Source organism: Thalassophryne amazonica, chromosome 8, assembly GCF_902500255.1.
Source record: "Thalassophryne amazonica chromosome 8, fThaAma1.1, whole genome shotgun sequence".
Classification (NCBI taxonomy): domain Eukaryota; kingdom Metazoa; phylum Chordata; class Actinopteri; order Batrachoidiformes; family Batrachoididae; genus Thalassophryne; species Thalassophryne amazonica.
In genome coordinates this window covers 98,027,712-98,045,708 of record NC_047110.1, presented here as the reverse complement: position 1 = coordinate 98,045,708, position 17,997 = coordinate 98,027,712, and the positions used below count along the sequence as shown (strand labels likewise).

Below are 17,997 nucleotides of genomic sequence, written 5' to 3'. Positions count from 1 at the left end.
ATTTTGAACCACTGGAATGAGACCATTTATGTTTGTTGCCATTTTTAGTCAGCTATAACAAAACAAGCTTTTGTATGCGAGTGACTGCTGTGCTGTCCTTGTGGACAGAAGCTGCACATGTTCTCTCACCAGGGAACGGCATGTACAAGCCCAGCTGGCGTACACCCTCCTCCAGCAGGCTGAGGCAGAGAGCCAGCATGGGAGAGTCACTGAGCAGGTGGAACATGATGCTGTGACCAGGGGGCTTGTGCGCTGGGACCTGCTCACCCTGAAGCTCCACCATCTCTTGGACAAAGTCTGATAACTGAGGCTCATAGTCCTTCAGCAGCTTGTGGAAAACCTCCAGCACAGCAGCAGCAACCTCCCACTAACAGAATGCAAAGAAAAGACCAGATTCTCATGTGATATGAGAGCAGCCTCATTTGTTCATGTGGCTTCTACAAAGTTTCCCCATTCACCATTAGTAGTGGTAGTGGGACTGGGGTGGGGGTGGGGTCCCTGAATCCTAACATTGCACTTTACCTTCTCAGCTGGACGACGATATGCTCTGGTGGGGAAGGGAAGAAACACAGAGTCTCTCAAGAAGGTCAGGTAGGGCTGGAAACCGGGTACACGGAGCCCTGCCCCCAAATTAACTGGCAAATTGCTCTCAACTAATGTGCTGATGAGATGACAGAAGGCTCGTGTCAGAGGGTACTCCTCACAGCTAGACTCAATTTCATTCAACTCAACCTGAAAGAAAACAAGCAGGTAAATCACTTTCCAACCAAGCAGGCATTCTCTTGATGATAACTGAAGTCGATTGTTTCATAGTGATCATCAGATTAAAGCAGGTTTGTTTCCCTTTATCAAGAAACAAATCACACATTATGACACATACTACAAACACTTGCAACGTGCTGATTTCTCCACAAATGTGTAAAGTTTAGAGCAGCAACTCTAAGTGTACAACTCCACCAAAAGCCAACAGTCTACAAATGTTGGAGACAGTTTGCATTAAAAAAACAATGACAAATATTTAAGTGGAGTTTAGTAACAATTACTACAGCCATATACCAATGTTAAGATCCAAGATTTTTTTTCCCCGTGTTTCTGAGACATGGGGATGGACTGGTGGCTTCAGCGCATGTTTCCAGGCTTGACCCAGTGTCAATTCAGGCTCATTTAATTACAAACTTAATTATTAATAACAAACTGATACTCACCTCAATTCCTGCAACCTGCCTCTGCCCCAAGGGTCGCACTGTCTGAAGTATCTGTGGATGAAGAAACGTTGTTACAACACTTAAAAGATAAAAGCATACTTTACTAGGGCTGCAACCGATGATTATTTTCATTTTCGATTAATCTGTTGATTATTTTATCCATTGACTGATCAGCCATTTGGTCCATAAAATGTCAGAAAATGGTGAAACTTGTCAATCAGTGTTTCCCAAGTCCCACAATGACTGCTCAAATGTCTTGTTTTGTCTACAAACCCAAAGATATTCAGGTTATGGTCAGAGAAGAAAGAAACTAGTATAAAATATTCACATTTAAGAAGCTGAAATCAAAGCATGTGGACAGTCCACCCACCCGAAAAAAGAGACTCAAATCCATTAATCTATTATGAAAACAGTTGGCGATTAATTTAGTAATTGATTAATCATCATAGCTCTATACCTCAACATAAGCAACGATGTCATACAGCATTACAACTACACTGTCTACATTAATTAGACCTTTAATTTTTTTGGAGACAAATCTTTTCAGTTGGCAGGTGTAAGCACAAACTCAAACTGTGATGATAGCATTGAAACCCCCCCAACCAAAAAAAAAACAAAATAAACAAAGACAAACAGAAATGGGGACATGAAAGAGGATGAAAAGAGAGACTTCAAAAGGTGTCTTATGTAGTTGTAACCTAAACTTTGTGAATATTTTTGCTGAGGGATTTCTCAGGCATTTAGAGATCAACACCACTTTTATGTTAGTTGAACTGTTGAACTGGAAGTCCAACTAACTTTTATGTTAGTTGAACTAGTTGAACTGGAAGTCCAACTAGTGTGGGAACATCATTGTTCCCACACTAGTTGGACTTCCAGTTCCTCATTTAAATCTGTAAAGGCCAACCTGTGTGTATTCGAGTGACTGCCACAGTGACGCAGCAATCTCTGGTGACTTCCCAAAAGCTGCCAGGCAGTGCATCAGCTCAGCCTTGAGGACAAGTGGAACGCTGCACTGCAGTAACCCCAACATCACAACTACTGGGGTCCACTGAGGATGTTCGCACAGTGCCAGTCGAGCATTTTCACTCTGCAGAAAAAGAAAAACAAGTAACACACCAAAATTAGTCTGGAGTTCTCCTAATAAGATGTTGACCAACAATTTTTTTTTCCCAGCAGGAAGAGGAAAATACGGAAGCGTATTGCATTCACTGGATAAAAAAAAAAAAAAAAGACCACTGATCTCGTAATTTCGAGATAAGATCTCATAATTACGAGATCTTTTCTCATAATTACGACATCGGATCTCATAATTACGAGAAAAGATCTCGTAATTACGAGATCAGGATCTCATAATTACGAGAAAAGATCTCATAATTACGAGATCGGGATCTCATAATTATGAGATCAGGTGCCTCCTGATCTCGTAATTACGATAAAAGATCTTGTAATTACGAGATCAGGTGTCCAGCTTCCCCATATGCGCGCTTCCTCAATGATCAGCGGGCATGATGGTGCTGTCGCAATTAATCTGCTGTTACCACCTTCTCGGTCTGAGACACTGGGAAATACTGATATTTCTTAAAAATGAGGATGATATTAATATTAGTATGTCAACACTGCAGGCATCTCAAGTCCTTGGGATTGTTCCGGCGGAAAGCCCAGTCTGACGTGCTGGACGTCGCTCTCTTTCTTACGTACGGAAGCTCTGAGCTGTCAAGCCCTAATATATATTTGGCTCAGTATCATGCAATTACGTGAAAAGTTTCATGTTATAACGTGATATTTATCATGTTATAACGTGATACTTATCATGTTATTTCGTCATATGAAATTATCATGTTTTTTCATGATGCGGTATTTTCACGTTATAACGAGAAATTATCACGTTATAACAAGAAATTATGCTCCACGTCGCCGTAATTATGAGATCAAGCTATTGTTTTTATTTATTTATTTTCTGTGTGTGTGTGTGTGTGTGTGTGTGTGTGTGTGTGTGTATATAATCGCTTCCGTACTTCCAGTCCAAGCGTGGGAATGCCCGAGTCATAATCAAAAATAGGCCAATTTGTAACCTCCGATACTACATTGTGATCCACACCACGGCATGCACAAAGTGTGGATTTCCCACTAAACTGTTGCTGGATGAATGAAACTCCTCCAGCGAGGCGAGGCACAGCTCGGGCACACAGACTTTAATGTGCCCGGGTCGGAGTGAGCCCCGCTGTGTCCCTCAGTGGTCGGTGGGTCTGTGTGAGTGAAAGCTGGAAGTCGCCCCGTGCTCCTCCCTGGACATTCATCCGGGAGCACTTCAGGGGGAAAATCCACACTTTGTGTTTGATTATAGTGTGTTATCATCGGCTGAGCTCAGCTCACATCTGTGCTGATGGACTGGAAGTACGGAAATATATACATAAAACTATTTAGACACCTGATCTTTTCTCATAATTACGACATCAGGATCTCGTAATTACGAGAAAAGATCTCGTAATTATGAGATATTTTCTCATAATTATGAGATCCTGATGTCGTAACTACAAGATCTCATAATTACGAGATCTTTTCTCGTGATCAGTGGTCAAAAATTTTTTTATCCAGTGAATGCAATACGCTTCCGTAGGAAAAAATAATAAATGAAGAATTTAGCACGATGTAAATCGCATCATGTATTCAACAGTAGACTACGTTACAATAACTGGTCAGACTGCTTGAATCTGAGTCCCTTCAAAGACAAATCACATCATATTATAATAACAACATTTTAAGGGCCAGTTTTTATAAGAGTCAAGTAGACTGTGATAGTGACAAAGCCAGATTTTGCTCAAACTTTGGCAACTGGATGCACCCTCCACCAAATGAACATACACCAAAAATTGTGGCCAAATTCCCTACGGTGACCTTGCCAGGGGTTATCAAAGTTCACACCCAGTATGGCTTAAAACTGGAATTTGGTGAACAGGGAAGTTTTAGACAGCTCTTACATGAAAAGCATTCAATCCTCCAAAGTACAACCCCTGGCAAAAATTATGGAATCACCGGCCTTGGAGGATGTTCATTCAGTTGTTTAATTTTGTAGAAAAAAAGCAGATCACAGACATGACACAAAACTAAAGTAATTTCAAATCGCAACTATTTGGCTTTAAGAAACACTATAAGAAATCAGAAAAAAAATTGTGGCAGTCAGTAACGGTTACTTTTTTAGACCAAGCAGAGGGAAAAAAATATGGAATCACTCAATTCTGAGGAATAAATTATGGAATCACCCTGTAAATTTTCATCCCCAAAACTAACACCTGCATCAAATCAGATCTGCTCGTTAGTCTGCATCTAAAAAGGAGTGATCACACCTTGGAGAGCTGTTGCACCAAGTGGACTGACATGAATCATGGCTCCAACACGAGGGATGTCAATTGAAACAAAGGAGAGGATTATCAAACTCTTAAAAGAGGGTAAATCATCACGCAATGCTGCAAAAGATGTTGGTTGTTCACAGTCAGCTGTGTCTAAATTCTGGACCAAATGCAAACAACATGGGAAGGTTGTTAAAGGCAAACATACTGGTAGACCAAGGAAGACATCAAAGCGTCAAGACAGAAAACTTAAAGCAATATGTCTCAAAAATCGAAAATGCACAACAAAACGCACAACAAAACAAATGAGGAACGAATGGGAGGAAACTGGAGTCAACATCTGTGACCGAACTGTTAAGAAACCGCCTAAAGGAAATGGGATTTACATACAGAAAAGCTAAACGAAAGGCATCATTAACACCTAAACAGAAAAAAACAAGGTTACAATGGGCTAAGGAAAAGCAATCGTGGACTGTGGATGACTGGATGAAAGTCATATTCAGTGATGAATCTTGAATCTGCATTGGACAAGGTGATGATGCTGGAACTTTTGTTTGGTGTTGTTCCAATGAGATTTATAAAGATGACTGCTTGAAGAGAACATGTAAATTTCCACAGTCATTGATGATATGGGGCTGCATGTCAGGTAAAGGCACTGGGGAGATGGCTGTCATTACATCATCAATAAATGCACAAGTTTATGTTGATATTTTGGACACTTTTCTTATCCCATCAATTGAAAGGATGTTTGGGGATGATGAAATAATTTTTCAAGACGATAATGCATCTTGCCATAGAGCAAAAACTGTGAAAACATTCCTTGCAAAAAGACACATAGGGTCAATGTCATGGCCTGCAAATAGTCCGGATCTTAATCCAATTGAAAATCTTTGGTAGAAGTTGAAGAAAATGGTCCATGACAAGGCTCCAACCTGCAAAGCTGATCTGGCAACAGCAATCAGAGAAAGTTGGAGCCAGATTGATGAAGAGTACTGTTTGTCACTCATTAACTCCATGCCTCAGAGACTGCAAGCTGTTTTGTTTTTCATGATTCCATCATTTTTTCCTCAGAATTGAGTGATTCCATATTTTTTTCCCTCTGCTTGGTCTAAAAAAGTAACCGTTACTGACTGCCATAATTTTTTTCCTGATTTCTTATAGTGTTTCTTAAAGCCAGAAAGTTGCCATTTGAAATGACTTTAGTTTTGTGTCATGTCTGTGATCTGCTTTTTTTCTACAAAATTAAACAACTGAATGAACATCCTCAGAGGCAGGTGATTCCATAATTTTTGCCAGGGGTTGTACTTTTATGATCTAAGTATTATAGGAGGACAGTTCTTCAAAATAATCACTAATTTGGGTTGGGGGATTGAACGCATTGACTATAGCAGGCGCTTCAAGTTGGCAAATTTCCAGAAATACTCATACTTGTGAGCGCTATTACTCAATCCCCCAGCAAGATTTTTATTGTATTAGAGAGGGCAATACTTACCCTCTTTAAAAAAAAAAAATAAAAATAAAAATAAAAAAAAAAAAAAAAATCAGTGGGGGATTGTACGCATTGGCTACCATACAACTTTGGCAGCCTCTGGTGGCCAACGCATTTAATAAATAATCATAAACTTTGCATTTTTCAGAAAATTAACATGTATTGTGTTAATATCCATTGAAACATCTTTGGGGGGTATCTCAATAAGCTCACAATGTGCATCTACAATGTTGAGGTTTGGCCACCTTGAAGCACCAGATTACACACTAATTTACATGTGAAGTTTCAAAACGATGATGAATTATCCAGAACAATGCATGTGCATGATAAAACAATGCCTGTGCTACACTACTAGTGTAGGTATTTACTTCTGTATTCCACAAATACAGATTAGAAAGTTAAAAATATGAGTTGTATGTTGCATAATGATCATCAGAAGCACAGTCGAGAGACAGGGATCTCTGTCCATTGCAAAGCAGCCATTTGTAGCCAGCCACACTAGTAATGTCAAGCTAAACAGTAAAATGGCTTCCTAAGACAAGCACCGCCCCCTTTGTATTGTTTCAAGAATTAATTAAGCAGTTATCATAGCCAACGATAGATGGCATCACTATCTGGGCTATTTTGCTAGGCCTAGGCACAAAAGAAAGCTTTCAAGATTGCTACTCACCATTTTATCTTCTTCATGTAGGGCCAATAATGCTTACATCACCATGTGGAAAAATAGCAGATTCCCGTGCCAATAAAATAATTTTTTTTTTAATCAAAAACTGGCAAGTCCCCCAAAGATTTTCCAATTGATTTGTCTAAAAGAAGGATTAGCCTCAACAGAAATGCAAAGTTTATGATAATTCATTAAACACATTGGCCACCAAGAGGTGCCAAAGTTGTATGAAAAACACAAATTTGACCACTTTTGTGCCGCCTGGTAGCCAACGCGTACAATCCCCCACCGATTTTTTTGTTGTTGTTTTAAAGAGGGTAAGTATTGCCCTTTCTAATACAATAAAAATCTTGCTGGGGGATTAAACGCATACTGAGTAATAGCCTTCACAAATATGAGCATTTCTGAAAATTTGTCAACTTGAAGCGCCCCCTATAATCAACACGTTCAATCCCCCAACCCAAATTAGTGATTATTTTGAAGAACTGTCCTCCTATAATACTTAAATCACAAAAGTACTTTTGGGGATTGAACGCATTTCATGTAAGAGCTGTCCAGATCTTTCCTGTTCACCAAATTTCAGTTTAAGGCCATTCTGGGTGTGAACTTTGATGACCCCTGGTGAGGTCACCGTAAAGAATCTGGCCAAAATCTTTGGTGTATGTTTGTTTGGTGGTGGGTGCATCCAGTTACCAAAGTTTGAGCAAAATCTGAGCCCCATGTAAACTGCCTGATTCTTATAAAAACTGGCTCTTAAATCTGAATATACCCAGAAGCACTTGTAATGTCCAATTTTAGGCCAAAATTGGACATTACAAGTGCTTCTGGGTATAATGCTTCGATCTTAAATATGATCAATCTATCTTTGTTAGTTGGCTATGTACCACAGGCTTTTAAGGTGGCAGTAATTAAACCATTACTTAAAAAGCCATCACTTGACCCAGCTATCTTAGCTAATTATAGGCCAATCTCCAACCTTCCTTTTCTCTCAAAAATTCTTGAAAGGGTAGTTGTAAAACAGCTAACTGATCATCTGCAGAGGAATGGTCTATTTGAAGAGTTTCAGTCAGGTTTTAGAATTCATCATAGTACAGAAACAGCATTAGTGAAGGTTACAAATGATCTTCTTATGGCCTCGGACAGTGGACTCATCTCTGTGCTTGTTCTGTTAGACCTCAGTGCTGCTTTTGATACTGTTGACCATAAAATTTTATTACAGAGATTAGAGCATGCCATAGGTATTAAAGGCACTGCGCTGCGGTGGTTTGAATCATATTTGTCTAATAGATTACAATTTGTTCATGTAAATGGGGAATCTTCTTCACAGACTAAAGTTAATTATGGAGTTCCACAAGGTTCTGTGCTAGGACCAATTTTATTCACTTTATACATGCTTCCCTTAGGCAGTATTATTAGACGGTATTGCTTAAATTTTCATTGTTACGCAGATGATACCCAGCTTTATCTATCCATAAAGCCAGAGGACACACACCAATTAGCTAAACTGCAGGATTGTCTTACAGACATAAAGACATGGATGACCTCTAATTTCCTGCTTTTAAACTCAGATAAAACTGAAGTTATTGTACTTGGCCCCACAAATCTTAGAAACATGGTGTCTAACCAGATCCTTACTCTGGATGGCATTACCCTGACCTCTAGTAATACTGTGAGAAATCTTGGAGTCATTTTTGATCAGGATATGTCATTCAAAGTGCATATTAAACAAATATGTAGGACTGCTTTTTTGCATTTACGCAATATCTCTAAAATCAGAAAGGTCTTGTCTCAGAGTGATGCTGAAAAACTAATTCATGCATTTATTTCCTCTAGGCTGGACTATTGTAATTCATTATTATCAGGTTGTCCTAAAAGTTCCCTAAAAAGCCTTCAGTTAATTCAAAATGCTGCAGCTAGAGTACCGACAGGGACTAGAAGGAGAGAGCATATCTCACCCATATTGGCCTCTCTTCATTGGCTTCCTGTTAATTCTAGAATAGAATTTAAAATTCTTCTTCTTACTTATAAGGTTTTGAATAATCAGGTCCCATCTTATCTTAGGGACCTCGTAGTACCATATCACCCCAATAGAGCGCTTCGCTCTCAGACTGCAGGCTTACTTGTAGTTCCTAGGGTTTGTAAGAGTAGAATGGGAGGCAGAACCTTCAGCTTTCAGGCTCCTCTCCTGTGGAACCAGCTCCCAATTCAGATCAGGGAGACAGACACCCTCTCTACTTTTAAGATTAGGCTTAAAACTTTCCTTTTTGCTAAAGCTTATAGTTAGGGCTGGATCAGGTGACCCTGAACCATCCCTTAGTTATGCTGCTATAGACGTAGACTGCTGGGGGGTTCCCATGATGTACTGTTTCTTTCTCTTTTTGCTCTGTATGCACCACTCTGCATTTAATCATTAGTGATCGATCTCTGCTCCCCTCCACAGCATGTCTTTTTCCTGGTTCTCTCCCTCAGCCCCAACCAGTCCCAGCAGAAGACTGCCCCTCCCTGAGCCTGGTTCTACTGGAGGTTTCTTCCTGTTAAAAGGGAGTTTTTCCTTCCCACTGTAGCCAAGTGCTTGCTCACAGGGGGTCGTTTTGACCGTTGGGGTTTTACATAATTATTGTATGGCCTTGCCTTACAATATAAAGCGCCTTGGGGCAACTGTTTGTTGTGATTTGGCGCTATATAAAAAAATTGATTGATTGATTGACTTTATCTAGAATTATTTCAGGTTATTTTGAAGTTTTAAAAAATGCAATTCTTGTCATGTCTTGCCAGTGTAATCGTCTTCCTTTTTAAGATCAGTAACCATGAATAGCTATTTTACAACCCAAGTAGTCTTGGTTTTATCTCCATGTATTATTCCCCCTTAGACCTTTTCCATACCCAAGTAATGATGGTGGTGAACAACTGCAAAAATGAAGTAAGCCCCTCCAGCTCTCTTTGGGTAATGCCCCTTAGTGGTGGGTGGCGGTAGTGCGCTGCATCTGGATTTGGAAGTTCTCTTCGAAGGTTCTCGTGATACAACATGAGGGCGCGGAAAAAATGTTCCCAGGACACGGGACTGCCTGATACTCCCTGGATATTGTCACCTGCAAAAATATTCAAACAGTTAAAAACCAAAAGAAGCAGCTCTTCAGTACTAACAGACTGGTTACTGCATGATTCATATTAGATAAATTTCAAGCAGCCCTGATATACTAACCCAATTAAAATGGAAACTCTACATAAATACATTTTACTGTTATAGCCAAACAGCAAAAATTACAATTTCCAATAGGGATCAATCTATTTAGTCTTTAATACAAACAAAATATTCCACTTTTAGCCCTTATGGTAATTCTGAGCTTACTGTGTGTAGCTCCATTGGTTTTGAGCAGGCTGAAGCAGTAATGAGCGCACTGCGGTCCACTGGCGAGGCCTTTTAACATTCTGAGATAGGAGATGTAGAGGATGGAGGGCAGAGGGTCTCCCATCTGACGCACAAATTTGGACAGAACCACCTGCATCAAAGTAATAATACAAATTAAACCTCACCATGAAGAAGTAAAAGCTATGTAATGTCTGACGTACAATTTCACTTTCCATAATTTCACCAGTTTCATCACAAGACAACCTAGAGCCAAATTAGGGTTGTCACAATACCAGGATTTCAAACTTGATACTGACACCCAGTAAAATACCATTTTCGATAAACATTGGAGGAGGAAAAAAAAAAATGACAAAACTTAAGGCATTCTTTAAAATAAAGATTAGAAAAATACAAACAATAACATCAAAGACATTACAAGTTGTTTGAAGTAATGCAAAGCAAAAATGCATTTCCATAACTCGGGTTATAAAGGACAAATATTTTATACCTGTATAAAATATACACACCAAAAAAATGAGGTTGTCTGAGGTATATATGTATATATCCCTAAAAACAAGTTACAAAAAACTTTTTTTATGTGAAGACAACAAAGCCCGAAGACTCCATGCATCCATATTGTTTTTAGGGCTGCCACAAACGACTATTTTGATAGTTGAGTACTCAAGGATTATTTTTGCGATTAGTCAACTGGTCGGATCATACGTAATTTCCTAAATTTAAGGCCTGCAGCATTTTCCAAGAAACATCAGGGGATGAATCAGTGACTATTTCTTAGACTTCATTTACTGCAATCATTCAGAAATACAAACAGTGTGGTACTTTATAGTAAATCTGTGCCAGGTAGGCAGTTCTCAAAAACTAAATGTCCATGCTGCAAGGAGACAAGTGAGGGAAGCCACCAATACACAACTCTGGAAGAATGTTTGGCTTCTGTGAGTGGAGAAACTGGGAATAGTGCAACATTTTTATTTTTATCTTCATTTTACATACAGTCCCAACGTTTTCTGATTTGTGGCTGTTTCGGTTGTATTTCTGAAATTACAGAACTGCTATAAAGAAAAGTGTGAACATTTTATTGTTTTAAAACTGTGGAGCAAATGCAAACACCGAACTCTTGTGCTTGAACACTACATTAAGCTCAAGATTGAACAAATACATACCTTTGGAAAATAACAGCTGTTAAAGTTCAGAGTTCTCACTTGCTTTTTATGATCTGTGCCTCTGAACATCACCCCACAGCTTCTCCACATCAGGGTTTTTTAAACCCGTGTATGCGTAATTTTTGCTCAGGTAATTTATATATTCTCATTTTTTAAAGGATATTTGACCGTTTATTTCATCTCATGATCTCATAAATTCAGTATACGACGCGCACACAGTGTGAATAGGACAGTGCCATCGGACCCGCACAGGTAGAGAAAGTGCAGAGAGAAGTAAAGGCAGCTCCATAGTTTTTTTTTTTTTTAAACATGTTCACTCAGGTTAAAATCCTCTCTCTCTGCTCCGCGCTCGCTGTCTCACATGCACTGATGGTTCTCAGCAGAATGTAACGTCTCGTGCCTCCGTTCAGGAATCTCCCTCTCCCCGCGCCGTCCTTCCCCCGCAATCTGCAGCCAGTTGACTCCAAACACACACACACACACACACACAGCTCTTTTGGTAAACTGCGCATTATAGACGGCTTCGAACAAGACGGCCGCTGTTTCAATCTGCCGTCTTTTTCAAAATTTGAACGTCCAAATGATGGCAGGACGGCTAGCTGCCTAAAACTATGAATTGAAAGAAAAACAAAGACTTAAATAAAATAAACGACTGGGCAACTACTAAATTAGTTGTCGACGGTTACAACAGTCGACGTAGTCGTGACTAGTCGACTAGTCGTGGCAGCCCTAATTTTTTTCAAAGTTCATCAAGTTCAGAAATTTTTGGATGTTGTGTGTTAACTGGAAGAGGTGAAAATGGCACAGCTGGTATCAACACTGTTGCAAATGAGTATCTAATCTGATAGTAATTTTTAGCATCAATTCGTAACAGAGTATCGATTTTCTGACGACCCTAACTAAAACATTTTAAAGTTGTTTGATACCATTCATTATACTGAGTGATGTCATCAACAAAAAACAGTACAGTTTTCAATCATTTCGTCTGCAGTATGCTACGACACGATTCCAGAAAACAAAAATAAAATAAAAACAGACAGCTCCTACCTGTTTATGTGGAGGCCTTTGCAGGGCCATTCCAAGGTAAGATCCATGCAGTGAAGTGTGTTGGAGAGACTCTGTGGGACACCAAAACTCCAGAGCCAGCTCCAGTCCAAACACATCCTTGCTGTATAACTCTCCTATCTTCATAAATGTAATAAAAAAAACATTGTGAAGGTCAGAAACATATTTTTTACTTTTCTCAGTGATGCATTCAAACTACAGTAGGCCGGGCAATTATTCAATATAGTCCTATCATGGAGTTCAACAAATTTTCATATCCAAATAAATTCCAAACACACTGTAGTCATCAATTAGATTATATTAAAAAGTAATTGTCTAAAATTTCTATGTATGGATATAGTGATATCGGAAAAAGAATATATTCTAACAAGTCATTGTTGCAGCCACGAGTAATAGTAGTAATAGTATATAGTGGATATAAAACACTATATACATAGTACACTATACACGAATACCATTTACTATTTAGAACTTCTACATCAAGATACCATGATGCAGGTAAGGGTTTTATGAGCACTGCACTACAGCTGGGGAAAACATCACGATGCTTTATGTGCGTGTGTATATGTATAAACACTGACGAGGATCATGAGATGGTCTAAGTCTTTGCGCAGGGATGATGGAAGCTCACTGTCCATCTGTAGGGACATGTGCACCAGACGAGCATCCTCGTCAGCTCTGTTACGAAGCTGCTTCACCTACAAAAAGGGAACAAAGTTTGCAAATGCAAAATATGATACAAATTTATGAACTTTGTATGAACTTTGAAAATTGTCATGTCAAAATGAAACTCATATGGTATCTCTCACCTTCATTGGCATGAGTGTCAGGAAATCTGTAATTAGTGAATGGAGGCGCCGGATGTAAAACTCTTCCTGGGCAAAGCTCTCACATCCCAGCATTCCCTCTTTCATAAAAAGGAAGACATCTCCCAGTAGAGCCTGGTCAGCCAGAGCCTCATCTGCTTCTGTGAATTCCACCAGAGCTGCACAGGAAGTGCACAATTGTATAAGTTGTAAAAAGTGTTTTCACACATGTATACATCAACAAAGAACAACTACTTAATGCACAAATTTTCTTTGAGTGTTCAGGTAGCGTAGGGCCAAGCGGTTAATGTGCATGTTTCCAGAGCAGAAGGTCCCCGGCTGGGTGGACAGAGTCAAGTTCCATGACTTAATTCTGTCCATTTTTGTCCTTAAATTCTATCAAATTTGAATGATTTCTCTGAGCAACAAAAACGGTACTTATAATTTGTGTCCAAGACATTGCCCTTACCAGAGCCCTGTGGCAGCTGTGAAAGGCCTCTCAAAGACAAAGCCCAAGCAAGCCGACAAACAGCCTGCAGGCCTGGAAGCTTCCACTGCTGACCATCCATCAGACGGCTGTGTACTGCTGACACATACTGCCTCTCTGTCAGTAAAGGTAGAGCCTGGAGCAGATCTGAGGAACACACACAGCCTCATCTTCACTACATGCAAAAGCATGCATCATCATCAGTTATGAATTTACACACAGTCAGTTTAATGAAGTTTAATCAGTTTAATCACCCTCTCTGTCTTCTGTCCCTTGCTCAATAAAACTGACATCCAAGCAGTACAACAGCGCCATGACCAGAGCCAGGTTCACACTATCCAATGAGCCATCGGCTTGAGTTGTCACAGTTTCCAGGTGACCAATGAGAGCCAGTGTGTCATCTTTAGTCAAAGGTGACTGGCAGGTCCATGAAAACAAGCTGTCTGCTAATGCCTGTCTGCAGCATTTGATGAGTTCAGAAACCTGGTAATACAAGTATCAAAGGGTTAATTTTTCTGTTAACTGTATAATCTGAAACTCAAAGTATGACCAAAATGAAAGAATGATTTCAAATTCACACACATAGTAAGACTGTTCCTACCTCTTTTCTATGCTTTTCATTGCCCAGTCCGCGCTCCTTCTGCAACCGATCAAACTCACGTGTCACGCTAATCTCTGACACCAAGGTCAGAATACGTTTAGTCAGACCCTGGCTCATCAGTTCATCTGTAAACCGCATTGTCAAAGCCACCAACTCTTCACTGAATGATAAAGAAGTAACATTCAAGTCAATAATAAACAGATATAGGCTTCATGAGGGTGTAAATAATGAGTTTCAACATCATTAGAATGACTGACTAGCATCAAAATTTCTAAATAGAAATGGAGAAACTGTGTCATTACCTGAGGTCCAGGGTGAAGGTCTTTCCATGACGTGACTGAATGAGAGTTCGCAAGGAGTTGGCCACACAAAGCTTCCCATCCCAGTACAGTAAGACAGCCACTAATCCCCGTGTCAGGCCTGGAAAATGAGACTGTTGGTGCTCTCCTGAAATGAAGACAAAAATATATATATAAAAAAAAAATCTGTCACATGAAAGGATAAAAGCTAAAGCAGCAACAGCATTAAAACAAAGAGCTGGGCTGAAACTTGCACTCATCTGTACGTTTAGTGGAAAAAAGAAAAACAGTGGGATGTTTGGTATTCACAAACAAAATCATAGCCAATATTCAACATGATAGTATGTACCTCACACTGGGATTCCAATTTTGCAACAAAACTTGAAAGTACAATATTATAACACTCAACAGTTTTCCTTGACTTTACCTGCCAATAGAAGCTCCAAAGCTGCCAACTCTCCAATGTCAAACAAATCACTAAGGATGAAGGCCTCTGTGATAACTTGCTCTGGAAGGAGTCGAGACCCCTGCTGACCTTGAATGCAGATTCCCTCCGTGCTGGCTTTACGCACTTTTTCCTTTTGTTCTGCACTTTTTGGCTGAAAATGATGAAAACAACGAAAGTTGATGCTAATGTCTTGGAATATGAACTTCTACTTCAGCTCAGACATTAAAAAAAAGTTACTTAATGCCGCATTCACACCGGATGCCACGCAAGCAACAGCGAGCGACAGGTTGCCATGTAATCCCTATGGAAGGAGGCATTGTGGCGCCACAAAAGTCCAAGCCACGCAATGCGACATGATGGATGCAAATAAAGCGATTGAGCGATTGGCACATTTGTGGCGCGATATCGGGTTGCATCGCGCTGCGTCGTGTCGCCCTCTTCCCCGAGTTGAAAAATCTGAACCTTTTCGTCTTGTTGCACCGCGATGACCAATCGGGGACTGGATATGTAGTGACGTGGAGATGTCTGGAGTTTATACTTGGTGTGGACATGTCCTGTCTCTGGCAGCCAGCCTGTGAGCAGGACTTATGTCCCTTTTGTCCTTTATTTCACAATTACTTGTATGACAGTTTGAGGGGACAGCGAGCAGGAGCACCGCAGCAGCAGCAGCAGCAGCCAGCTTTTTTTTTTTTTATGTGCGCACGCGAACGAATCGTTCGTGAAGATAATTTTATTAACTACACAGATGCATAGTAAAACAAATGGTGACTGGTTTATAACACAATTATGACAGAGTTGGAGGGGAGAGTGAGAAACTGCAGCGGCAGAAAGTTTTCTTTTAATTGTTCACATGTGCGCGTGCGAACAGGACAGGAGGTCCTCAAACTGGGTCCTAGAGAGGTGGAGGTACCGTTGAAAGCGGCCGTCATCCACACGCAACTCCTTGCAGCAAATAATGAAACTCCCCAAATTGGGAACGTCTCATGAGGATGTTGTGAACCCAGGGACAGTGCCACTGGTGGCGTTTGTCAGCTTTTCACAACAAATAGAGCACAGCAACTCGCTCTGTGCGATCAAGGTCTGCCATGTTGACTTGACAGCGAGCAGAATGGAAGCTCCTCCTATTTGATGACGCATTGGGGTGAATTTTCGCAGCGAAAGCAGAGTGACACACTGGGAGATGGTGGTGCGTCCATTGCCAGGCGAGGGATGTGAATTTGTGGCATCACGTGGCGTCCAGTGTGAACGCGGCATAAGATGTCAAATGACTGTGATTCGATCAACCTCAGCTGATCATCTGAACTTGGGTGTCTGAGTTCAAAACCATGAAACAATGGTTGTTTCCAGGTTACATCTATGATTATGTGTGCTCGATTAATATCAGTCAGTGTTTCACTCCAGCTACTCACAGGTCTTCATCTTTGAAGCACGTCTAACATTCATTTCTAAAATGACTTATTATAAAGGCTGCTTTTATGTTTGCATGCCTTACCGGGTTTTTGAATAGTGACACAAAGTGTGGTTTGTGTTTCTTCAGCTGTAGATCAAGGAGATAGACGCTTTCAAGCTGCTTCCTCAGCACAGCCCCTTCCACAGTCTCCCACAGCTCCTTCAGGGGCCCCCACAGACTGGCTCCTAGGTGGGTACATAAACTTTCAAAGGTCATGTCTCATCATTCACGCAAATAAATGGATGCACACCCATGCACTGTCTTAGTTGGAGGATAACAAGCATCACTTTAGTAGTTACTGAGCAGCATCAAACTGGAATTATCACTCATTATAAGTAGCAACAACAAATTAACAATAATTTTGTTGAAGTAGTTGTCCATCCTGCCCAACCATCAAGTGTTTGTTCAGGTGTCATCCACCTCTTGACTAGCTGAACATACTGACAGAGCTAATTAGTTGTAGGGCTGAAACAAATGATTATTATCTTAATTGATTAAAAGTGGAAATAATCAATATATTAACACAATGTAAGAAATTGGTAAAAAAAAAAAAAAAAGATGAATGATAGCTGTCAACCAATTAATAGCTGCAGCTTAATTTGTTCTGAAAGAATAGCTGGAAAATGTAAGACAGCAGGATCCCTGTAGTGACCCTCACATCAGGGGCAGGGTGAATGTGAGACACTATTTGTAAAGCGTTTTGAGCGTTGCAGATGGAAATGCGTTATATAAACGCAGTCCATTTACCATTTACACTGGCAGGTAGTGACATCTCAGTGATAGCAGAATGACAAGTGTGGCATGTAATCAAAATACCTCATAACTGATACACTTGAATACAAGCGTCCGACATTCGCAATGCACATGAATATCCTGTCACGTCGTGATTCTGACTGGACAATCAATCAATCAATCAACTTTTTTCTTGTATAGCGCCAAATCACAACAAACAGTTGCCCCAACTGGAAGCTAATTTTGATACACGAGTTCCCAAACTGACTGATGACCTTTGACATTTCAACATAGTGGAGAGCAATGCTGGATTTGTCACAAATGGTAAATAATTCCTTTAACCATTCAGTCACTGTTAGCTGCTGATTCTGTACAAAACTTTAAGTGTTCTCTACTTACACTTAGCATGCAGGTAAATTAACAACTCAATAACATCATCATCTTCAACTGCTTTTCTGGGTTCGAGTCGCAGGGGCAACAGCTCCAGCAGGGGACCCCAGACTTCCCTTTCCAGTGCCACATTGATCACCTCTAACTGGGGGATCCCAAGGCATTCCCAGGCCAGTGTGGAGATATAATCTCTCCACCTAGTCCTGGGTCTTCCCCGGGGTCTCCTCCCAGATGGACATGCCTGGAACACCTCCCTTGGGAGGCGCCCAGGAGGCATCCTTATCAGATGCCTGAACCACCTCAGCTGGCTCATTTCAACGCAAAGGAGCAGCGACTCTACTCCGAGCTCCCCACGGATGACTGAACTTCTCACCCTATCTCTAAGGGAGACACCAGCCACCCTCCTGAGGAAGCCAATTTCAGCCGCTTGTACCCGCGATCTAGTTCTTTCTAACTCAATAACAGTTTTAGCAAAGTAGCA

At 40.5% G+C, this 17,997-nt stretch overlaps 1 protein-coding gene across 3 annotated transcripts in view; it reads right to left on the bottom strand.

Moving 5' to 3' along the window:
• nup205 (nucleoporin 205) overlaps nucleotides 1-17,997 on the bottom strand; it is a 52,785-nt gene that overhangs the window by 27,840 nt on the left and 6,948 nt on the right. For all 3 annotated transcript variants that reach the window (XR_004562318.1, XM_034177060.1, XM_034177061.1), the window contains exons 2-16: nucleotides 16,437-16,579; nucleotides 14,924-15,095; nucleotides 14,500-14,644; nucleotides 14,198-14,357; nucleotides 13,851-14,079; nucleotides 13,579-13,743; nucleotides 13,113-13,288; nucleotides 12,885-13,001; nucleotides 12,286-12,423; nucleotides 10,058-10,208; nucleotides 9,592-9,797; nucleotides 2,113-2,295; nucleotides 1,206-1,256; nucleotides 523-732; nucleotides 130-367 (exon numbers count right to left, since the gene is read on the bottom strand). Coding sequence is in view for 2 of the 3 variants with exons in the window: in XM_034177060.1 (XP_034032951.1) it covers nucleotides 130-367; nucleotides 523-732; nucleotides 1,206-1,256; nucleotides 2,113-2,295; nucleotides 9,592-9,797; nucleotides 10,058-10,208; nucleotides 12,286-12,423; nucleotides 12,885-13,001; nucleotides 13,113-13,288; nucleotides 13,579-13,743; nucleotides 13,851-14,079; nucleotides 14,198-14,357; nucleotides 14,500-14,644; nucleotides 14,924-15,095; nucleotides 16,437-16,579 (2,484 nt within the window). In the remaining variant the exon portion in view is untranslated. The remainder of the gene's footprint in view (nucleotides 1-129; nucleotides 368-522; nucleotides 733-1,205; nucleotides 1,257-2,112; nucleotides 2,296-9,591; nucleotides 9,798-10,057; nucleotides 10,209-12,285; nucleotides 12,424-12,884; nucleotides 13,002-13,112; nucleotides 13,289-13,578; nucleotides 13,744-13,850; nucleotides 14,080-14,197; nucleotides 14,358-14,499; nucleotides 14,645-14,923; nucleotides 15,096-16,436; nucleotides 16,580-17,997) is intronic.